The sequence below is a fragment of the Helianthus annuus genome, chromosome 5, assembly GCF_002127325.2.
Source record: "Helianthus annuus cultivar XRQ/B chromosome 5, HanXRQr2.0-SUNRISE, whole genome shotgun sequence".
Lineage (NCBI taxonomy): Eukaryota > Viridiplantae > Streptophyta > Magnoliopsida > Asterales > Asteraceae > Helianthus > Helianthus annuus.
Genome location: NC_035437.2, coordinates 154,497,247 through 154,522,589, shown reverse-complemented (window position 1 = coordinate 154,522,589; position 25,343 = coordinate 154,497,247). Strand labels below are relative to the sequence as shown.

The following is a 25,343-nucleotide window of genomic DNA, read 5'->3' as shown; positions in this document are numbered from 1 at the left end:
ATCCGTGTCGTCCTTTTTGTTTGGAGAAGCATCTTCTTTGTCACCTGCGATTTCTTCCAGAAGCTTCTGGACGCGCACGGATGATGTGGACGCCATGTAGGAAAAGTGGTGTGGTCCCCGTGCCATGTGTGCACCGATTTGGGACCATACCTCTTCAGTTCCTCAACTTTTTTTAGGCTATGAGGGTATGGGGGTGGTGGATTGGATTATGGATTGCCACACGAGACATGGTTCTCGTTGTACATCGCCTTCTTTTCAAACCATGGCGGTTCGCATGATTTAATCCACAACAACATGACCATGTATCAATTAATTAGGGGATTTTGATTGGTGCGAGAGGATAGCGGATGATGGTGCGGGTCATGGTCCACACCATATAGAGTGGTGGATTAGGTTAGTTAATGAGGGTGTGGTGATGTGGCGTCCTACGTGGCGGCCCATCCTCATGGGGATGACCCTCCTCATACCCTTTATTCTTAGAGGGACTGATCCATTGTCATTTTCCATTTGTATCATGCATGTTGTTTACTGATACCAATTTTGAACCACACACCCGTACACTTGGTGCATAGCACAAATTAGTGGTCCAAGAATCATATTCCAATCGCTGTAAGATTCAATGCGAAGAATCAAACTTTCAAAAACAAAACTTGTCAAATTGGTGGACATGTCTCACCGCTGCTGATTACCCTTTTAGTGTGAGACTTTTACGTTAACCAAAGTGTGTGCAAATTATGTGTTATTGGAATTTAGATGCAATGAGTGTGAGATTTATGAATTATTGACTGACAGTGGGCCCACTCAAATAATTGACTGCTGAATAGATTTATAATTGGGGCTGAAATGGGTTTTAGAACATCATCAAGAATTGAATAAAAAAACAAAGATGAAAGTGGTGGTAAGAGAATCGACGATGGTGAAGCCAGCCGAGGAGACACCGAAGGTGAAGCTATGGAACTCTTGCCTCGATCTCATTGCCCCCAACTTTTACACACTAATGGTGTATTTTTACTGGCCCAATGGTGCTCCCAACTTCTTTGATACGAAAGTGATGAAGGACGGTTTGAGCAGGGCGTTGGTTGCGTTTTACCCAATTGCAGGGCGACTTAGACAAGGCAAAGACGGCCGAAGTGAGATTGATTGTCAAGGACAAGGTGTGTTGTTTTTGGAAGCTGAGTCCGATGGTGTCATCGATGATTTCGCTGAATTTGCACCTCAATTGGAGTTGTTGAAAATCTTTCCCTATCAGGGAATTGACTTGGATCTTTTGCTAGTCTTGCAGGTATAAAATATTAATTTACATCAAAGGGTGTGTGAGTTGTTCGGTTAAAAAAATTTAGTTAAAAATTTACATGTGTATATATGTAACAATTGTCTTGGAGTAGGTAACATACTTTAAATGTGGCGGGGTTTTGCTAGGAGTCGGTATGCACCATCATGTCATGGATGGGATGTCTGCGATGCACTTCATTAACACATGGTCCGATATGGCTCGTGGCCTTGGCATCACTCTCCCACCTTTCATAGACCGGACCCTCCTCAGTGCGCAGGACCCACCACAACCTGTTTTTGACCACGTCGAATACCACACAGATCCAACGATCCCATCAGATGAAACCAAAACCGTCTACTCAATTTTCAGGTTAACACGATACCAACTCAATACGCTGAAAGCAAAATCAAAGGAAGCTGATGCTAGCACGATCAGTTACAGCACTTTTGAAATTGTCCCGGGCCGTGTTTGGAAGTGCGTGTGTAAAGCCCGTGGGCTGGGAGACAATCAGGCCACCAAGCTCAAAATTGCAGTCAATGGACGGGCCCGCTTACAACCACCACTTCCACCTGGCTATTTTGGTAATGTGATCTTCACAGCTGCTGCTAAAGCGACTGCTGGCGAAATTCAATCCAAACCTTTCTGGTACGCTTCAAGTAATATCCATAATGCCAATACCGATGCATGGGTCATTTTTTCCTTAATCGTTTGGAATGCCCTTTCTTGATCTTCACCCCAATTAAACTTTTCGCCTTTACGGGTTAGTTTGGTCAACAACATAGCAATTTTGGAGAAATATTGTATGAATCTCATATAATATCCTGCGAGCCCCAAGAAGCTTCTGATTTCCGAAGTATTCTTCGGTGGATTCCATCTTGCCATTGCTTCTATTTTTGATGGGTCTACTAACACCCCGTTTGCACTAATGATGTGCCCAAGGAACTATACCTCTCGTAACCAGAAGGCACATTTTGAAAATTTTGCATACAATTTCTCTCTTCTAAGCGTCTCCAACACTTCACGTAAATGACTGGCGTGTTCTGCCTCATCCTTTGAATATATCAAAATGTCATCGATGAATACTATCACCGACTTATCCAACATTGGCTTGCAAACCCAGTTCATGAGATCCATGAAAGCCACGGGTGCGTTAGTTAACCCGAAGGACATCACGAGGAACTCATAATGTCCGTATCGTGTACGGAAGGATGTCTTCGGTACATCCTCTTCTTTGACTTTTAACTGGTGATACCCCGATCTAAGGTCAATCTTAGAGAACCAATTTGCGCCTTGCAATTGGTCAAATAGGTCGTCAATTCTTGGGAGCGGATATCGATTTTTCACCGTGAGTTTATTCAACTCCCGGTAATCGATACACATGCACATACTCCCATCCTTCTTTTTCACAAATAGCACCAGTGCGCCCCATGGAGACACACTTGGCTGAATAAACCCCTTGTCGAGGAGGTCTTGAATTTGGGATATCAATTCTTGCAATTCTGATGGCGCGAGCCGATATGGCGCCTTGGCCATAGGTTTCGCGCCCGGAATCAATTCGATTCCGAACTCTACCTCCCGTTTTGGCGGTATTCCCAGTAAATCTTCCGGAAATACATCGGCATATTCGCGTACCACCGGTACGTCTTCAATCTTTAGCGATCCCTTGTCGGGTTCGTTTGCGTATATCATAAACGCTCTACATCTGTGTCTCATGAGTTTGTGAGCTTTTAGCATCGAGCATATAACGGGATTACCCCCCTTTTTCGCCATATATGGTAACAGATTTTCCACTTGGAGATGTTAATTTTATCTCCTTGCGGAAACACACGACTTTCGCATGATGTCGGGATAACCAATCCATCCCGACCACTACTTGGAATTCTCCCATCGACATTGGAATCAAGTCTATCGAATATTCTTCATCATCAATGCTCATCTTACAATCGCGACATACATCACACACAATGAAACTTTTGTTGTCACCTATTTCTACATATAATGGCATAGGCAATTTTGTCAGTACAAAGGAAGGATGTCGAATAAATCCATGCGAAATAAAGGATATATTCGCACCCGTATCAAATAACACATGTGCAGGAATTGAATTTATAGCAAATTACTTGAAACCACATCGGGTTCCCTTTTCGCCTCCGCTGCTGTTAACTGGAAGGATCTACCTTTTTCTTTTGGTGTCTCAGTATGTGTATCCTTGTCATCTTTCTTTCCGATCAACTCCGGGCACTCAGACTTCTTGTGACCCGGCTGATAACATTTGTAGCACACCGACACTTTCCCCGGGCACAACGCAGCCGTGTGCCCTGTTTTCCCACAAATAGGACACGGCTTGTCCTTAAACCGGCACTCACCTTTGTGCCCTTTCCCGCATACTTTACAACTGGGCGAACTGCTTTTTCCTTCTTGCTTCTTTGACGACTCAGTCGTACGTGCCTTTTTCATAGGGCTTGGGTTAACCACTTGCGCCCTTCTTTCACCCCTTTCAATCTGTTTCTTTAGCTTTATCTCCCTTTCTCGAGCAGTGTTAATGATTTCGGTGAGGGTTTCATATTTTGAGGGAGTCATGAACTCCCGATACTCTGCGCTTAGCATGTTATAATAAAAATACACCTTCTGTTCTTTGGATGTCACCAATTCATCACAAATCTTAGTTTGTCGAGAAAGATCCCCGTGATCTTATCAATAGATTCGCCTTTCTGCCTAAGCTGAATGAATTCCTCTTTGATTCGATTGATAACCGCTTTGGGACTATGATGTTTAAGGAATGGTACCTTAAACTCCTCCCATGTCATTGCTTTTGCCGCTTCACTTCCGATCTCCTTTTTCTTATTATCCCACCAGTCTTTTGCGACATTTTTGGAGGTGGTTTTATGATTGGTAGTTATTTCCTTATTTAAAACAACTTAAATGACACATTTACCCCCAATCAATTAAATTAGCCTATTTTAAAGACACGCATATTACAAAAATGCCATCAAAATGATCTCAACCATTAAACACACTCATCTGATGGCCCAGATCGCTTCCTACACTTTCTAGGAAAAACACACTTTTCGCAGGATCCCTACTATATATATATATATATATATATATATATAGGTAAAGGATCCTGTACAAAGTCATACTTTTGTAAGAAGTGTGAGAAATAATTTGGTGATAACAAGTGTCCTCTATCTTAATTAATTGAAAAGGGTATATTAGTAATTTACCTTTCTTATCAATTAATTGAGTTTCAAGATAACTGAAAAAAAAAAAAAAAAAAAAACTGTCATCCTATTTTTTTGCAAGATCAAATTCCATTTTCACTCCTATTTTTTTGCAAGATCAAATTCCATTTTCACCTACGTATGCCATAAAACATCAGTTATACATTTATGATGGTGGCCACAAAATGAAGTGAAAGTGAGACTTAGATTGCCAACAAACGTATTACTATTTTTTGTTCTTAAAATGTAGACCATGGCCACTAAATCTGCATATACTGATATCAAGTATGTCGTCCATTTTGCAAGATCTAATATGGGTTCATCATGGTGTTTTAAAATCTGAGAATGTTTTGTATTGATAAAACACCATGACTTGAATCATAGATTTTTAAAACACCACGCAATGAACAATGTCTCCAAATAAAACACCATGACTTGAGTCATAGTCATGGTGTTTTAAAATCTGGGAATGTTTTGTATTGATAAAACACTATGCCTTGAATCATAGATGTTTAAAACACCACACCATGAACAATGTTTCCAGATAAAACACCATGACTTGAATCATAGATGTTTAAAACACCACGCCATGAACAGTGTCTCTAGATAAAACACCATGACTTGAATCATAGTCATGGTGTTTACGATTTTTATACAATGTCTCCAGATAAAACACCATGACTTGAATCATAGACGTTTAAAACACCACACCATGAACAATGTCTCCAGATAAAACACCATGACTTGAATCATAGTCAATTTATCCAGTTGTTTTAAAACACCATGCCATGAATCTGATTACAGTTCTCGTTATGATAATGTATGACGAATATGCAACCAAAGACCTCCTACAATTAAGGTGAATCATTAATTCCTATATTTAAGGAAAAAGGAGTAAATGTAGGAGTTTTTTGGTCGTGTATGATATGGTTACCATATTTCAAAAATTGAAAAAGACACTATTGCCCTTTAATTTTACATAAGGTCCCTCTTATTAAAACACAATTTACATTTTTATACCTTATTGATCTCAACCATTAGATCAAATATCCAATGGTTTAAAACACTTCTTACCCTTCTAACATTTTAGACACTTTTTACCATATCCCTACCCTATATATATATATATATATAGTGTAAGTATCTATGGAAAACCCACTTAATCTAGAAAACTTAGGAAACCTGAATTGTGTGGTCAAGATTGATCCACATCATATCTTTAAACACATGTTTAAAGGGCAAATTAGTCATTTGTTCAAGCCATCATTTCACTCTCTCCCCCATCCCATCAAGTCATTTATTACCCATCATTTCATTCTCCCTCTTTCTTCTTTCTTCTTCTTTTAGAATTCAAAATATATCATTCTATCTCTTTCTTCTTCTTCTGTAAATTCACCATCATCATCATCATTCATTCTATCTCTCTCCATGTTTCAAAATAAACACCAAGAACACACACAAGTGTGTGTGAGAGAGTTCAGGAGGTAGAGAGAGAGATTTAAGAGAGAGAAGAAGACGACGATGGACGACGGACAAGCCGTCGTCTACAGCGGTGGAGGTTCTCCGACGAACCGTCGGTGCCGACGACGGTGTTACAGGCAACCGGAGTGGGGATTCTGATTACAAGCCTTCGTCTACAGCGATGGAGGTTCTCCGACGAACCGTCGGTGCCGACGACGGTGTTACAGGCAACCGGAGTGGGGATTCTGATTTTAGCTCAGTTCAGATTCGAGTCAGCCGCAGATCGGGACTCGGTTCAGGTTTCCGGTTAGTGATCCAGTCCAAGTATGGTTCAGTCTTTTTGGATTCTCTTGTTTTATTTTGGTTTGGATTCTCTGGTTTTATACTCGGTTAGGTGTCATTTGGTTTGGATTATTTGGTTTTTTTTTTCAGTCTTTTTTAATTTGTGATTATTGTTTGTTTAGGACTGTTCAAATGTTATTTTTTCTCTGTTTAAGCGGTTTGGTTTGGTAATGTTGTTAGATTTAGTATTCAGATTGTGTTTTTAGTGTCGGATTAGCTGAATGTGGGCATTTTTTGTTAAAATGTGAAGGCGTAGGGTGGAAAGGTGTGTGCAGAAAAAATGCAACGTCCTGAGTGCATCAGAGAGTGTGATTGTGTAGTTTCGGTGCAGAATACAGTTTCAGGTAACACTTTGTAGTGAGGGCGTTGCTTGACGAAAAGAAGATAGTTGTTGACGATTGTGTAGTTTCGGTGCAGAATACAGTTTCAGGTAACATGTGTTACCTATCTCGTACCTGTTTGTTGTGTTAAATAACTCCGGAAATATTACTTGTGTTATTATGTATTTACTATGGCCGTTGTATTTGCAAGAGTGAGGAGAATGACCAGGTCCGTGACGGGTAGGCTGGCTAATAAGCGAAAGCAGAACGATAAAGAAACAGAACGATAACGAAAGAAGGTAGATGGAGAAACCGATGAAGAATGGGAACAAGAAGTCGATGAAGGGCAAGTGGTGGGTACCTTTGATGTTGTACAGAAGTTACCCTCTAGTGTAACACATGTTATAAACATGTGTTACATATGTTCAACCTCTTTGTTACAAAAAATCGGGGCTACACATATGTAACACGTGTTACAACAGGTTTTTACCTACTTGCACGTCTCTATTACAAATGGATGAAAACAGTTTTTTTAAAACATCCACGGTGTAACACTTGTTTATTTGAAAGTTCTTAAAACAACCGTTGTAACACGTGTTACATCTTTTTACTCAGCTGTGCATTTTCCTTTTTATAATCCCATCCTCAACGTAAAGATACATCCAATGTAAGACGTGTTACAAAAGAAAATTACCTACTTACACATCTCTATTACGTTGATTTAAACAGTTATTTAAAAACATCCACTTTGCAACACTTGTTTATTTGAAAGTTCTTAAAACAACCGTTGTAACACGTGTTACAACTTTTTTAGTGTTGTGCATTTTCCTTTTATAATCCCATCTTCAGCTTGAAGATACATCCAATGCAACACGTGTTAGGTTTTTTACGTGTTACAAAAGGTTTTTACTTAATGTAATAGTAAGTTTAAATGTTAAAACGTTTTTTTAAGATTGGTTGTTAAATGTTAAAATGTATAAACTTCATAATTTATTCGGAATATCTCGTTTATTTTACAAATAAAAAGTCGTGTTTTTTTGGTGGGATAATTAGCTACATATGCAGTAAACGTTACCCAAGTTACTTGTAGTTACCCCAACCCTTTTTTGGACACAAAGGGGGGTTGCACATATGTAACACATGTTTGTGTTACACTAGAGAGGTAACACATGTATAGCCACGTTACACATGTTACATAGGAGATTAATAAGTTTTAACTATAGAAACTAATATTGATATACTTATTTTGTTCACAGGTGAAAAAATGTTTTGTGTTCAAGATGAAGATGGTTATCAAGAAGCGAAGCCCGCCGAAGGATTGCAACGCATCATCAGGTTTTCGTGGTGACGATGGTGTGTTTTTTGGTTGGCTGCTATGTGTTGTGAAGATGGATGTTGTTGTGAAGACCATTTTTTAGAAGCATTACAACTATTGATATAAAATTCATTTTTATTTTCATTTTCATTGTTAGTATGCCCATTTTTGGATGAATACGGATGTTGATGTGACGGCAATTTTTTTTGGGATGCAACAACTATATGTAACATGTGTAACCTTGACGTTGTAACACATGTAACACCTATATGTAACATGTGTAAGATGGCTATACATGTGTTACATTTGTTGCCCCATAGTGTAACATATGTTACATATGTCAGTCCCTTTGGTGTCAATTTAAACTTAGTAAAATTACATATGTAACAACATTACGTCATCCAAAATGTCATATCAATGAACAAACAAGTAATATATGTAACTATAAGTATATGAGACTAGCGTAACGAATTAAAGGGACAAACGATACACTTCATGTTACATATGTACCTAGAGTTGTTATTAACAATGTTATTAGTAGATAAAAAACTGCATTAACGTATATTTTTTACATTGAACCCAGCTTATTGGTCATAAGTCTTATACATGGCAAGAAGTTCTTTCAGTGTGACATATGATTTAACATTAATAGGATGATATTGCTCGTTGACATTCGGTGTCCACAATTTAGTGCCATTAGAAGACTCGTAAAGATGGTAATGTGGAGTATGTTCTAGATCATCTGTGGACATAGGGATGGATGTTAGTATAAGTTTACGTGCGTTATGAACATTGTAATATGTTTAGCACCCTAGGGTAACAAAAAAAAGATCACACATGACACTTGTCGCCATGTTACACATGTTAATTGTGTGTGCAGATGTAACATCTTATCTACAACGTTTGTAACATCCTTAAAAGTTGTGTTCCTACTATGCTTTATATTTTTTAAGTACTTATAGGTAAACATGTTTTTTAAGATACAACATGTAACATGTGTTACACCGAAATGTTACACAAGTGTTTCCAGTTTACACATGTTACATCTTGTGTAACTCTGCTTTATATTTTGTAAGTGTTTCCAGTTTCCAGTTTAAACATGTTTTAAAGATACAACTTGTAACATGTAAGTATTTATAGGTAAACATGTTTTAAAGATACAACCGTACCACCTTACAAGTTATATGTTTTGCTGACAAACGCCATGTCACACATGTTACACACTATAGAGTGAAACAACAGTATTAAACGCTGCTACACATTTCCCATTCTGTCATAACATGTGTAACCTTTTTGGGGGGTTTCGATGTTGTAGGTTTATACAGACTTAAATATATACAAATGATCCAAAAGTGATCAATCATGTGTTACCCTCTAGTGTAACATAAGTTACAAACATGTCTTACATATGTGCAGCCCCGATTTTTGGTAACAAAGGGGTTGAACATGCGTAACACATGTTTGTAACATATGTTACACCAGAGGGTAACTTCTGTGCAACGTCAAAGGTACCCACCACCTGCCCTTCATCGACTTCTTGTTCCCATTCTTCACTGGTTTCTCCATCTAACATATGTAACACATGTTAACTAATCTGATAAAAATAATACAGGTTTAACACATGTTACATAATTTGATAAAAATAAGACAGGTGTAACACATGTTACACTAACATGTTTACCTAATAGGAGAGGTTTAACACATAGTAATAAGACAGGCTTAACACATGTTACATCATTTGATAAAAATGAGACAGGTGTAACACATGTTACACTAATATGTTTACCTAATCAGGGAGGTTTAACACATGGTAACTTAATAAGAAGGTTTAACACATGTTACGCTAATATGTTTATATGCTTTTGATTCCGTTGACTTGTACCCTAATATCAGACAGGTTTAACACATGTTACGCTAATATATTTTATATGCTTTTGAGACCGATCGGACCAACATTAACACTTTAAAAAAAACCCATCCCGATCGGACCAACATTAACACTTTCAAAACAAAAACCCCATCCCGATCGGACCAACATTAACACATTCAAAACAAAAACCCCACCCCGATCGGACCAAAACTCCGATCGATCGGAGAAAGCAGAAAACCCAACATTTCGGGCATTCAAAAGAAAAAAAAACATGTCTTAAACCTACATTTCGGGCGTTCAAAAAACATAAGAATATAAAACACCGAATCAAACTTACTTGCGAATCAAACTTATAGTTCTTTCTCCGGCTTCTTTCTTCTCCGGCGAATCAAACTTATAGTTCTTTCTCCGGCTTCTTTCTTCTCCGGCTATAGTTCTTCTCCGAATCAAACATGTCTTATAGTTCTTGTCCGGCTTCTTTCTTCTCCGGCGAATCAAACTTATAGTTCTTTCTCCGGCTTCTTTCTTCTCCGGCTATAGTTCTTCTCCGGCGAATCAAAATTATAGTTCTTTCTTCTCCGGCTTCTTTCTTCTCCAGCTTTTTTCTCTCTCCTGTTTCTTTCTTATCCGACGGTGGGTTTTGAGGTAGAAGGAAGGTCTGAGAGAGAAAGAGAGAAAGGGAAGGTCTGAGAGAGAAAGAAGGTCTGAGAGAGAAAGAGAGAAAGGGGAGTATTGGTTATAGGTAATTGTGCTTCTCTCTCCTTTTCATATCATGCATGTCTAATCAATATGAATATAATATATAAAATGTAATAATATCATAGGTAATTTTACCCATATGCCCTTGAAGTACCTTTTTGACTTTACCACTCTATTTAATTTAATTCAAAAATGCTTCAAATTTTATGAGCCATTGGATGATCATGATCAATGGTCTAGATTGGGTTTCCTAGGTTTTCTTAGTAGAAATAAGTTTTCTGTAGATCCAAGCCCTATTTATATATATATATATATATATATATATATATATATATATATATATATATATATATATATATATATATATATATATAGGGGAATGCTAAAATGAGAAAACTTATTTTATAGGGGAATGCTAAAATGAGAACCACCTCGAGTTGTAAGAACCGTGAGAACTACACCGTAGGGGGCGCGGTGGACCAAATTTTTTTTTCATGGACGTAGATGCATGTATATAAACACCATTTGTAAAAAAAAAAATCAAAAAAAAATGTCGTGTGTGTAGTTTTGAGCGCCACAAGTTTGTGTTTACGGGACCCGTAAATCTGGTCGGAAAATTTACGGGTCCTGTAAACACAAACTTGTGTTGCTCAAAACTACACCCACAACATTTTTATTTTGAATTTTTTTTTTACAAATGTTGTTTTTATACATGCATCTACGTTTCTGAAAAAAAAATTTGGTCCACCAAGGCCCGGATCAAAAAGTTCTCGCGGTTCTTACAACTCGAGGTGGTTCTTATTTTAGCGCAATTCTATATATATATATATATATATATATATATCTAACCTAAATATTAATAAAAGACTCCATAAAATGCCACATGACGGTTTCTCATACACCTCAAACATTCCAGTTAAAAAAATTTATTTTCTTCTATACATTCTTAAAAGGAAATGTCAGTGCATTTTTCACTTTTACCTCTAACTTTGGTAAATCTCTTTCATAATCCCTGTAAGACCCTTACCCTCCATTTTGCGAATGATCATTTTTTGCCCCTAATATTTTACAATGCCCCTTCCATTTTGTAAATTAGCACTTTTAGCCTCTAGATTTGCTACCCCATCCATTTTGCAAGTTAGCACTTTTAGCTAGGGATGACAATGGGTCGGGTTTAGGACGGGTTTAGGTAATCCCAAACCCAAACCCGATTAGATAAGCTTGTCCCAAACCCGTCCCAAAACCCGTCGGGTTTCTAGCGGATAAATACCCATCGGGTATCGGGTATACCCGCGGGTTTCGGGTAAACCCGTTAATTTAAAAAGATTACTCGTTGGGTATACTCATCTCAAAACCCATTGGGTATCTATCGAGTAACTACTAACCGGTTACATTTTATATTGTTATTATAAAAATATATATCAAATAACTACAATGTATACGGAATGGAATACCTATATGTGTAAAAAATGGATGTATCATATATATACATATTAATAATATAAAAGAAATTTTATCGGGTATACAATCGGGTACACTTTATCGGGTAATTGGGTCGGGTAAACAGGTATATCACTAAATCCCAAAACCCGCGAAAAAAAATAAAAACTATTCCCAAACCCGTCCCAAACCCGATTAACCGACCCAAACCCGTCCCAAACGTGTCGGGTTTCGGGTTTAACCATCGGGTTCGGGTTTGATTGCCATCCCTACTTTTAGCCCCTACTTCATTTTACAAATTTTACAAATTAACCCTTAAGTTTCTAATGTCCCAACATTACCCATGTATTAAATACAATATACGTTTTTAATCTATTAAGTTTTTTACTAACTTATTTTTTCTTCAATAACTTTCGAACTTTCGTTCGATAATTTCTTTTTTCAAAAACTAATTTGTCGCCAAGTTTAAAAACTTTGTCAAATATCATTTGACGTACTCAAGTTTCTAAAGTTTCGAGTTTACCCATTTTGTTCCTTTACTTTAAAAATGCTATTATTTACGTGTGCATTTTTATATACGTGTGGGTATAAATTCAAGTTTTTTCACGTTTTGATGTATACTATTTTTAGGAAACGAGTTAGGTCAAATATAGTACGTTTACGTACTTATTTATGTATGTTTCCAGTTGGTATACATCCACGTAATTTTTGCTCCAAACTGAGTGGAGCCAAGTATAATACGTTTTCATTCGATGCTGTAAATCAAAGCTACTCTACATTTCGACCCTACCGCAACATGCGACTGGTAAAAATTATATTATATATTACACCTCCTGAGTTTGGTTCTTTCACTTTGAAAAACACTTTTGTTTATCCAATGTGTTTTCGTTTGTCATTTTTTTTCTTTTTTAATAGCTCTAATTAATATATTTTGATTACACATGTCAGTTTTTCTTTTGTACATGTTTTATGCTTTTTTTTGTACTTTTCATATGTATGAGTCGGGTCATATATAATACGTTATGATTGTACGGTATAATTTTGATTTACTTTACATTTTGATCCAACCGCAATGCTTATATATGTTGCATTGGGTTAAATCGAATACTTTGAAGCACGTGTTTTATATGGTTAATACACCATATAATATGTAGACTAATTCGTTTAATGTTTGCGATAGGCCCGCGGTGCATCGCCCGCGAGTCATACTACTAGTTTGAGTTTAAAAATTAAAGATAATACCGAACTCAAACCAAATTTCGTCGATACTTGATATTATATTCTAATTTTAAATTATTTAAATTTCCTAATATTTTTAAGCTTATGAATATAAGATATATTATAAAACCTATATCATTTAAACAAATGATAAATAGCTATCATAAAGTATAAAGTCTGTAAAAAATTCTATAGCATAAGCATTCATATCCCTTCATTTCCATTTTCTATAATTACACTAAAAATCACTACATTTTCTTTCGAGTTAAATGCATGGTTGGTCCCTGTGGTTTGCAAATTTGCAGACTTAGTCCTAGTGATTTACTAATTACAGAGTTGGTCCCAGTGGTTGTAAAGTTTGCACTCAGGTGATCCTTATCACTAACTCATGTTAATTTTCTCAGTTAAATGTATGTGAAATGACTAGATTACCTCTGAACAATAAAAAAAAAATAAAAAATAAAGATGACTCATGTTGTTTTCTTCTTATAGCTGATTGTCCATAAGAAGAATAATTGAGGTGTAAAACGTGGGAAAAAATAACTGGTCCATACAAACCATGGGACCGATAGTGGGACACCTCATACTCATATAGAGTCAACATCCCATCTACATCATCGATCACCGGTTGAGGTTGAATTAAGTGGGTTTTGGAACATCATCTAGAACTGAAGAAACAACACAACAGTCTAGATGAAGGTGGTGGTAAGAGAATCGATGATGGTGAGGCCAGCGGAGGAGACACCGGTGGTAAACTTATGGAACTCTTGCCTCGATCTCACTGCCGCCAACTATCACACACGATCGGCGTATTTTTACCGGCCCAATGGTGCTTCCAACTTCTTTGATACGAAAGTGATGAAGGACGCTTTGAGTAGAGCGTTGGTTGCGTTTTACCCGATGGCTGGGCGGTTTATACAAGGCGCCGGATTGAGATCAATTGTCGAGGACAAGGGGTGTTGTTTTTGGAAGCTGAGTCCGATGGTGTTATCGACGATTTTGGTGACTTTGTAACCACGTTGGAGTCGTTGAAGCTTAGTCCGGTGGTCGATTACTCGCTGGGAATTGAATCGTTCCCTCTACTGCTCTTGCAGGTATAAAATATTTCAAAATTATATGTTTAATGTTTAATGCGTCGCGTCTCTGTAATTTAACTAAAAAACATATATTTTCTTTTCTCTAAATTTGTACATTTTTCAAAAATCTCATATTCAACTTTCTATCTCTAGCTCTATTTTACTCGTAAACATCTATTTCATTATTATTATTGTTTTGTTTTTATATGCTCACAACAAAATATAGAGGGTTGAATAATCCTCTAAATATAGCGGTATACTTTAGTTTCTATAAAATTTTCTCTATTGTCGAGAGTCCGTGTTTTAGTTGTTTTCTCTCTCTTTTTTTATTTTTTTTTATTTTTTGCATAATATAGGGTAAGATTATTGTAGAAATAATTTTAACAGGCTAAACGTAAGAAGTGAAGGGATTTATTGAAGGCTTTTTCACCATCTAGTAAATTATGTATTTTAGTCCTAAAACCTAAAAAAATATATATATATATATATAATTACTCTACCAAAGTAACCATAGGAAAAAATTATTGTATTTTTTTTTTCAACTAAAAAATATCCTTAAGTGAAAAAAAAAAACTAAAAGAAATCTTCCTTCACTTCTTCATGTTAATAACATCCATTTATATTTGATCTTTACACATATTATATAAAAATGTTGGATATAGAGACTCTAATGTGAGTGCTCTTAGTGGGAAGGAAGGTACATTAAAAACCAATATGGGAAGGGTGCATATAGCACAACCCATGTTGTCATGTATATATATTTAACTAATATGTTTGAGCAGGTAACTTATTTCAAATGTGGTGGGGTTTCGTTAGGATTTGCTTTTGATCACGGGGTTTCAGATGGGAAGACTTTCTTTCACTTCATGAACACATGGTCCGATATGGCTCGTGGCCTTGACATCACTCTCCCACCCTTCATAGACCGTACCCTCCTTCGTGCACGCGACCCACCACGACCAGTTTTTAAGCACATCGAATACCAACCAGATCCAACGCCTCTCCAAGCCCCCTTAGATGAAACCAAAATCATCTTCTCAAAGTTCAAGTTAGCACGAAACCAACTGGATATGCTCAAAGCAAGATCAAAGGAAGATGGGAACACGATCAACTTCAGCTCTTTTGAAATCATCTCAAGCCATGTTTGGAAGTGCGTTTGTAAAGCCCGCGGCATTCCAGACGATGTGGAAATCAAACTCAACTTCCCTGTCGATTGTCGGGCCCGCTTACAACCACCACTTCCACCAGGCTATTTTGGTAATGCTGTCTTTATAACTAGCGCAATAGCAACAGCTGGCGAAATTCAATCCAAACCCTTATGGTACGCTGCAAGTAAAGTCCATGATGCTGTAGCGAGGATGAATAACGATTATTTAAAGTCTGCACTTGATTATCTGGAACAACACAACTGTAAAAAGCCCGTGGTTAATTATAACTACACAAATCTACGAATAGTAAGTTGGACTAGGCTCCCAATTCACGACGCCGACTTTGGATGGGGTCGGCCCATATTCATGGGGCGTATAGGGATCCCATCAGCGGGTGGGTGTTATGTGTTACCAAGCCCAATAAACGATGGGAGCTTATCGATTATCATTGGGCTGGAAGCTGAACAAATGAAGCTTTTTAGCAAATTGTTGTATGCAACAATAAATGATCGCCTGATCAGTAGTTTATAGTTTTCTGCAGGTTGTTGTATGCAATCTGAAATCAATACGTATTTTCATTGCACATGTAGAGCTTGAAAATTTTGTATAATAAGTTTCTATGTATGTACGTATGTCTAATGTATGTCCGTATGTATGTATGCAACATTAAAACAAAACAATATTTATGACCAAATGAACAAGAGTATGTATAAGACTCGGGGCTGTCACCCAAAATTCCCAATCGGACATTCGGACCAGTTTTCATATATTTTCTAAACCCCACTTTGTAGCCAAAGATAGCTGAACAAGCATAAGATATACCAAAATGAAGTGATAAAAGATCAATATCACTAAATGATATATGGAAGTAGAACAAATAAAAAAAGGATACAATAAAACAGTAAAAGAAATGTACTATTTTATATAGAGATAATATGTTTAAAACAGAGACGATTACAGACTAATGGCAGGTAGACGAGCAACAAGTTGCGCCGCTACCCCCTTCTGAACAGTAAAATGAATTGATTGTAAATGGAAGTGATAAAGTAACGACATAAATGATTGTTTGATCAATGAAGATCTAACCTTCATCGACAACACACATGACACATAAATACTAAACTGAAACTTCGTGTTGGTTAACACACAACCGTTCCAGAAGAGTCGTAATATTTACAACTTCCAGACCCGACGATACAATACAATACTTCCAGGCGCATTTTCAGGCCAATTTCCAACGAAATGTTGGCAGAAAATCGTCTGAACATGTCTGAAATAATAACACCAACCTAAACAACCCTTTGAATCAACTTAAAGCAACCTAAACATGTCTATAACAGCTATAAATTGTATTTTTATACTATACCCCTCGCCTAAAAAAACCCTCTCCTTTTAAGCACCTTGCACCGAGGCCCAAAGCTCACCCTTTGTGCCTTGAGTGCGCCTGGCACCTTCGACAACTATGGTGTATGCCACTATACCAATGATAACAATCTTTTGTTCCAAGTGTGTGTGTTTCTTTCTTTTTTTTTTTTTTTTTTGTTAAAACAATAGTGTGATTTAGTCATAGTTATCAAAATAATCTCATGAAATCTGGGAATGGCAAAATTCTTAACCTAGTGTACACAACGTCGGAAACAATAGTGTGCTTCAGCATTGCTGGTTCACATGTGAACCTAGTGTACCCAACATTAATTAGTTCATATATATGATCTTTTTAAAACGTTTCATTAAACACTTAGTGCAACATTATTAAGTTAATTCGAACATTTGATCTGTATTTGATCTATATTCAAACCAACGAGTAGTTAATCAAAGTATCAGACATATAATATAGAGACTGAACGTATACATACCAATGATAACTACTATCGTACGAATCTGCATATTTTTAATCGTCATGATGATTCAGAAGAAGACCCAGAATACCATCAAATGGGTGTTTGGGATTGAGGGGCCGTTTTTGTTTACTTGTTAATGGGCTTAGCTCAGGCCTTTAATGATTCATCACTTAATGGTGTGATCACATGTCTGTCTGAATAGTTCAGACATTTGTCTTTAAACGGTTAAGCATTATACAGTCTTTTACACTGTGTTCCAGAGTTTACTAACGGAAGGAAAGGAAATAGAAAGAAAGTAAAAATATTTTGTGTTCCAGAGTTTCATTTAAGGAAGGAAAAGAAAGGAAAATAAAACATGTCGTGTTCCCGAGTTTCATTTAAGGAAGGAAAAGAAAGGAAATGACAGGAAAACTAGGCTAAATTCTTTAATTTTTCTTTCCTTCCGATTTGGGAGGAAGCGGTGGGAAAGTCATCTTTTTTTTCCTTTCTCATCCTTTCCTTTCTCACTTTTGCTTTCTTTTCTTATCCCTCGTTAAGTTAACTCGGGAACAGAGCGTTAATGGTTCAGACATCTTAATGGTTCAGCACAACACTTAATCATTCAGAAGTTGTCAAACAACCCCTTAGTTTAAAAATGACTTATTGAATTATTGACTTTTTCAAAAGCCAATAAATTAAAAAAAGTGTTTGACAATGCTAAAAATGCTTTTCAAGAAAAAAATTTGTTTTTAAAAGCCACAAAAAACTACATTTTTAAATGGCTTTGGGTTTTTATCATAAAATTACCATCTATCCTCATTCTTAGAAATAGGAACCAAACATGGAAGCTTATTCTTTTTGGTTATTTTACTTTTTCCAAATACCTTTTTATTTTTATTTTTTTTAAAAGTCATAAGTTAATAAACACTTATGGACAAAAAAAAAAAAAAAAAAAAAAAACACTTTTGGAGTTAAATAAGCAATCCCAAACACTACACTGGAGAATAGGGAGAGGAGGTTTTTGGAGCTTTGATCAATCCAGGGTTTTGTTTTATTTGATTGATTGATCGTGGTTTCTATATTTACAATAATACCCTTGTTTAATAACAAGTTGATTTTTTTTTTTTAAAATAGACCAGATCTTAATCATTTTTAACAGATTCACCTGTCATTAGGGTTGTTTAAAAAGTCCGTGGCTTGAGGTTTTAATAGATCGAAAAAAGTTTGAAAAAAGCTCGGCTCGAAGTTAATTCGGTTTTAAATGAGTTGGCTCGGTTCGGTGCGTAAACGAGCCGAACCAGAGCCAAGATAGGTTCGGTTCGTGGCTCGCACATTAATTGGCTCGTTGACTCGCTGGTTTTGGCTCATTTAAATTAAACCCCCAATTATGTGTGTGAGTATATATTCTAATATATCTAAGCAATGTTGTTTAATTAGTAATATGGTTATTTTTTTATTGAAAGAAATAGATTGTTAAGATATTGTTTTATTTAGTAATATTGATTTATAAAATATAGATTAAACAAGTAACAATAAATCTTTTCTTGTTCGTTCTATTGTTTGCCAAATTACTATTCTATTGTTTGCCAAATTACTATTCTATTAGCATAAATAATGTTTTATTTATTGTTTTTTGGTTTTATGTATATCATTACGTGTGTAAAAAATATTAACTTTTTTTAAACAAATGAGCCGGCTTGACGAGCCAACTTTCCAGCTCGTCAAGAAAAATGAGCCGGCTCGGCTCGATTCGATTTTTAAACGAGTCGGGCCTAAGCCCACCCTGGTTCGGCTCGGCTCGGCTCGTTTACAACCCTACTTGCCATTCTAAAATCGACTCCTAAGTTTAATTGGAGTTTGTTTGAGTTGGTTCCTGATGAAACACTGGTTAATAAAAGGTTGTCCCAGCTGAACTGTCTCGTGTATGATGGTTCAATCTCTTCCTCCACTCGCCGTTAGCTGATATCCTACAAAACAGAACACCGGTGACTCGCCACAAGGAGGGGAATAGGGGGGTTCTCCTTATGACTACCATCCGGCGTGAGAATAAGTACTGTTCTGAGGAGAATAGTGTGTGTTAAGAGTAAATAGTGAGAGAGCAGAATCCTTAAACCTGAAGGAGGAATCCTCTATTTATAGCCGAAGGATGAAGGAGGAGGAGGAGACCTGCCAGCTAGCCAGTGGGCGCCAGCTGTCCGACCAAGGGGAATATCCTCTTTGTCCCCTCTGCTGTCGCTCGTGTAGTGGATGACATGGCACGCGCTCATTCGTCCAGCTGGGCGCTCACTGGTCCTGGCTGTCGGCCTGTGAAGGTTGGCGTCCATCCATTGGTGCCACGTGTCGTCCTTTTTGTTTGGAGAAGCATCTTCTTTGTCACATGCGATTTCTTCTAGAAGCTTCTGGACGCACACGGATGATGTGGACGCCATGTAGGAAAAGTGGTGTGGTCCCCGTGCCATGTGTGCACCGATTTGGGACCATACCTCTTCAGTTCCTCAACCTTTTTTAGGCTATGAGGGTATGGGGGTGGTGGATTGGGTTATGGATTGCCACGCGGGACATGGTTCTCGTTGTACACCACCTTCTTTTCAAACAATGATGGTGCGCATGATTTAATCCATGACAACATGATCATGTATCAATTAATTAGGGGATTTTGATTGGTGCGAGAGGATAGCGGATGATGGTGGGAGTCATGGTCCACACCATATAGGGTGGTGGATTAGGTTAGTTAATGAGGGTGTGGTGACATGTCACTGACATAAAGGTTGGTGATGGTCATTTGAGTCGGTTCCCCAATGAACTTCCAAACACAAACCCATTTGTGTGTATAGGTTTGGGATTGACTAAAAAGAATATATGTTGCCTAATAATTGAAAAAAAGGAAATTAATACATGCTTTAAACTTTAACACATCATGCCTTAAATTTTTATAAGCATAGCTTTAGACGCTAACATAATGTAAAAAAATCTGACATCTATTCGCAAAAAAAAAAGTATTGACACCATCTATACTATCTATAATAAGAGATTATGAGCTGATGTAAATCTGCTTACTTGTCAGCTTCTAAGCTATGCCACTTGGCGTTGCTGATGTCATAATTCTGTTTACAATATTTATATCTACATAAATCTATTTCAAATATATAATCTGATTTTATTATTATAAAAAAAGGTTTTCTTTATGAGGGAACTTTGAAATTGCATGGGGAGGAGAAATTGCCATTAATGCACTGCTAGAAGTAATCATATCTTTCTCTCTCCTTCTTCTTCACACTTTTTATTCAAACTTTCTTCTCATTATGTAACTTCACTGATTCCATTTCACCATTTCTTCTCATTTCAAAATGTCCGGCTCTTCTGTGCAAACTCTGTCATCCGGCAAGAAATCCGACGGTGAACCCCCATCTTTGTCACTCAGTTTCATTGATGATTTGAATCTGTCTAAAGATATGTGGAATCTCAAGTGTCGAATCATCTGAAAATGGGTTCAGTCCTTTCGGATGGATCCGATCTTGCTCGATGAGAAGGTATTAGTGTTTGTCAATCATCTTTGATGTTTTTTTAACTCTTTTTATCATTTCCGTTTTGAGTTTTGTGTAATTTAGGGTTAGACAAAAAGAAACAAAGAAGAAAATCTTTTTGTTTGTTTTTTTTATGCGAAATAGATGATTATTGTAAATTGTCTGTTTGTTTGTTTAAAGAAAGAAAGATGGCTTTTTGTTTGTTTTTTGGATCCTTTATAATTTAGGGTTAGATATAAAGAACCAAAGATGAATATTTGTTTGGTTTGTTTATGGTCCTTCGTAGATGATTATTGTTTAGTGTTTTGTTTGTTTGTTTGTTTTAGGGTTATATGGTTATTTATTTTCTGTTTTGTGTAATTTAGGGTTGGTTTTTGGTCATTTATAGATACTTACTGTTTGTTTCCCTGTTATAGGATTAGGCACAATGAAACAAACATGAATATTAGTTACTTATTGATCCTTCATATGTTGAGACTTTAGCCACATGTACCTTTTATATTTTTTTGAGATACTGTTTGTTTGTTTGTTTGTTTCTAAAGTATGTGCTTTCACTTATTTGTCAGGGCTGTAAGATTCAGGCAGGGATTAAGGCTCCATTAATCCCTATGTTTATCTCACAGCTTCATGAGGATGAAGTTGTTATTCTCTCCAGATTTGGTGTTGGAGAAAACACCGATGCTTACAAAGTTATTAACCATGGTTACAAGATTAACTTTTACCGATGTACGGTTGTTACACGTGCGAATGGTTGGCAAGGTGTTGATTACGTATTTAATTTCATCGCACATTCACATATTCTTAATGGAGATGGAAAGGATCTGCTCACGTGCGGTATGACTGTTTCTGATAATCTGTTATATGTTTTGCCTCCCTTTTCAATGTCACTAATTTCTGTTGCTATTTTTAACATTTTAGATGTTGCTGGAATTGTTGTCTCATGTGGAGATATGGAAATCTTTCCTAATGAAAGAAAAAAGATGAATTTGGATCTTCAAGATGTCTAGTAATTTCTAATTTGCCATTTATATAAATTTGTTTGTGTGTTATGATTGTATTTAATACAATTCCAATGATTAGTTTATTTTATATAAAAGTTCATTAAATGGTTGTTCTTATTTAATACAATAACAATGATTAGATTATTTTATAAAAAAGTTCGTTTAATGGTTGTTCTTATTTAATACAATACCAATAATTAAATGGTTGTTCTTTATTGCATTTAATGGTATATTCATAGTAAATCATTTTCATTATTTAATGTAAATGATTAGTAAATCATATACTATATTCACAGTAAATTAGTGTATGAACTTTCAATGCTGTTCTTTTAATGCTATTCTTTGAGTTAAAAGACCTACTATATGCTGTTCTTATAAGTTGGCTATTTGGTCGCGTTATAATTACTTTTAACCAGTGTTATAATGATCCATGGCAGTATCTTTGTGTTGCTCCCCCATCTAACAACCTAACAACCTTTAACCACTGTTGCATATAACTACTGCTAGCTAAGGTCTGATACTATTACAACAGACAAAGTAAACAAGCAGTACTTAATGGACAGCAGTTGTAGTATACAAACAGTGGACGAGGGCAACAGATGTTAAGAGATATACACTGTTGTGTACCAGTTTTGGCTCTTATTATCTGTTTCTCACAAGAACGCAAATGATTGTATTTAACTTTTAATGCTGTTCTTTTATCTTTTTCTTTTAGGGGAGAGGTATCCGTTGTACTTTGTGGAATATGTATGCACAAGAATTTAATGATTTTTTGTCTCAAAACTCTCCGAATGAGACTGTGATGGCTGTCATTCAGCATGCGAGGATTAGGAAGTGGCAGGGTAATTTATATTTCACTGATTTATTTCGTTTAGTTTTCCCAATCTCCGTTTTGTTAAATTTTTTAAGAACAGTTTATTATTTCTCTAGTCATTTGTAATGAATTGTTGGATATGTATATTGTTTCTTGCGGGTCAATATACTGTTCAGAGTGATAAGTTTGGAAGTCGTCTATTTCTCAACCAAGAAATTGATGAGATTAATGAACTTCGCAAGAGGTACTATCCGTGATTTATATTTCATATTTTTCATGTTTTTATTAACATAAGTGTGAGTATTAACGCTAATTGTGTTTTTATTTTTATAGTCTTTTAGTGAAACAATTTGAAGCTGGTGCTTCTTCTTCTCAAACCATTCTTTCATCTCAGAGTGTGTTTCCAGTCCGTCAAGAATTTCTAATTGAGACTCCTAAGAGACATGTTGATGAAATTATTGAGATTGATAGTGTACGAATAATTCTATATACATTCATAGGCATTTTAATTTTGTTAATGTTTTCTATGTTTTATCAATTGAGCATGTTAATAAAGCTTTATCTGTGATATTGTAGGGAATGTCATGTGTGGTAGTTGCAACGATCAAAATTGTTCAACAAAACTATGGATGGTTTTATCCGGCATGTCGAGACTGTAACAAGAAGGTGTTGACCAAAATTGAGTACTTACAATATGCTAAAACCATTTCTGATAAGGTCATGAATCTGTCACCTGCTTCATTGGTTTGTCCGAAATGCGATAAAGAATGCACATCGATAACCATAAAGTAAGTTAACGTCCGATCTTTTTATGTCCAGAACTGCTATGGTTTTTGCTGTAATTTACTTGGCATTTATTACAGGTTCAAAGTACATCTGAGAGTGCAAGATGAAACTGGCAGCGTTTCTTTTGTGATGTTTGATAAAGATGTAATGAAGCTTATTGGTTCAACTGCGAATGATATAAGGGAACGCCAAGTGAAGCTTGATGATACTGAAACTTTTCCCCATGAAATATCACAGTTGGTTGAAAAGAAGTTGGCGTTTAAAATTAAAGTTTCTGATTACAACCGTAACCATGACTACCACGTCTACACTATCCAAAAAGTATGTGATGATCCGGACATAATTGCTGAATTGGTTGGTGGTAATGGAAATGCTCTTGAGGTTGCTGATGAGGTAAGAGTTTTTGTATATCCTATATTGATTTATTTTTTTCTTCCCAATTTTTGTAGTTTAAATATCTTAATTAAATTCCCTTTTGGTAATATTTTGATATTAGGTGTTTAGTCAAGAAGGTTCAGAAATTAAAGCTGTTCAATTATCTGAATCCTCACAGATGGCCGGTGCTGATATTTCAAAGGTGAACAAGAATTCTACAGTTTTGTTTTTTGGTTTAGTATAGATTATATTACATTATTTGATACCTTAGTAGTTGTTTTGTGATTTAATTGAAGGATGTTATATCTGTTATGGCCGACTCTTCCGTTGTCGAAGCTGAGAAGGATTCGGCCACCAGTCCTAATGGTAAACGTTCGTTGCAGGATGTGGAAGGTCAAAATGTTGGGGAACTCTCTTCTAACAACAAAAGGAGCCGGAGGAAGCCATCTAGGCTTAACACTTAGCTTCTTTCACGTCGTTATATTTTGATGGTAAACATGCTATGTTTTTTGGTATGTACTTAAGTACGTGGTTGTTTGAAGTTTGGTTGTCGTTGGTAAGTGTTAAATTACTCAAACAGTTGTTTTCTATGTTTTAGATGTTGGTAACTTATGAACTTGAAATTTGTGGTAAACCATTATGTGGTTTACTTTGTGAATATAGTATATGGGATGTCTAAATTAGTTTGACATAGTCTAAATTCTACTTTTTTAATATAGAGTTTGAATGTATCTTCAGCAGTTGTTGTACACAAGCAGTACTTAAGGGACAACAGTTGTAGTATACAAACAGTGGATGAGGGCCATCAGCTGCTTATTATCTGTTCCTCTTTAACCACTGTTACATATAACTACCGCCAGCTAAACACTGATACTATTACAATAGACATAGTAAACAACTGTTTCTTCAGTCCACTGCTTCATTCAAAGCAGGGCTTTGGTCTTTAGCAGTACTTGAGTTAGGGCAGTAGATTAAATAGCAGCACTTTGTCTTCAGCAGTTGTTGTACACAAGCAGTACTTAAGGAACAGAAGTTGTAGTATAGAAAAAGTGGATGAGGGCCATCAGCTGTTTATTATCTGTTCCTCTTTAACCACTGTTACATATAACTACTGCTAGCTAAACACTGATACTATTATGATAGACATAGTAAACAACTGTTTCTTCAGTCCACTGCTTCATTCGAAGCAGGGCTTTGGTCTTTAGCAGTACTTGAGTTAGGGCAGTAGATTAAATAACAGCACTTTGTCTTCAGCAGTTGTTGTACACAAGCAGTACTTAAGGGACAGCAGTTGTAGTATACACACAGTGGATGAGGGGCATTAGATGTTATAACCACTTTGAAGGGAAAAGTCTAATGCAAACAGCTGCTTATGATGAATCCACTGATGTGAACTAGTTTTGGCTCTTTTTAGCTGTTCTTGTTTAACAATTGTTACATATAACTACTGCTAGCTAAACACTTATACTATTACAATAGACAAAGTAAACAATTGTTTCTTCATTCCACTGCTTCAGTCAAAGCAGGGCTTTGGTCTTTAGCAGCACTTGAGTTAGGGCAGTAGATTAAATAACAGGACTTTGTCTTGAGCAGTTGTTGTACACAAGCAGTGCTTAATGGACAGCAGTTGTAGTGTACAA

At 36.3% G+C, this 25,343-nt stretch overlaps 2 protein-coding genes and 1 pseudogene across 2 annotated transcripts; all 3 read left to right on the top strand.

The window, feature by feature from the left end:
• Positions 1-882: 882 nt before the first annotated feature.
• LOC110943793 (shikimate O-hydroxycinnamoyltransferase) lies at positions 883-1,642 on the top strand. The gene is made up of 2 exons (XM_035990290.1): positions 883-1,282; positions 1,420-1,642. The coding sequence occupies exons 1-2, from the start codon at positions 887-889 to the stop codon at positions 1,525-1,527; spliced, it is 504 nt and encodes a 167-aa protein (XP_035846183.1). The 5' UTR covers positions 883-886; the 3' UTR covers positions 1,528-1,642.
• Positions 1,643-13,770: 12,128 nt separating this feature from the next.
• LOC110941577 lies at positions 13,771-16,026 on the top strand (annotated as a pseudogene).
• Positions 16,027-20,706: 4,680 nt separating this feature from the next.
• LOC110943792 (replication protein A 70 kDa DNA-binding subunit B-like) lies at positions 20,707-24,167 on the top strand. The gene is made up of 10 exons (XM_022185524.1): positions 20,707-20,733; positions 21,294-21,561; positions 21,646-21,728; positions 22,444-22,536; positions 22,659-22,786; positions 22,876-23,014; positions 23,119-23,330; positions 23,406-23,721; positions 23,825-23,905; positions 24,000-24,167. The coding sequence occupies exons 1-10, from the start codon at positions 20,707-20,709 to the stop codon at positions 24,165-24,167; spliced, it is 1,515 nt and encodes a 504-aa protein (XP_022041216.1).
• The last annotated feature ends 1,176 nt before the right edge of the window (positions 24,168-25,343 follow it).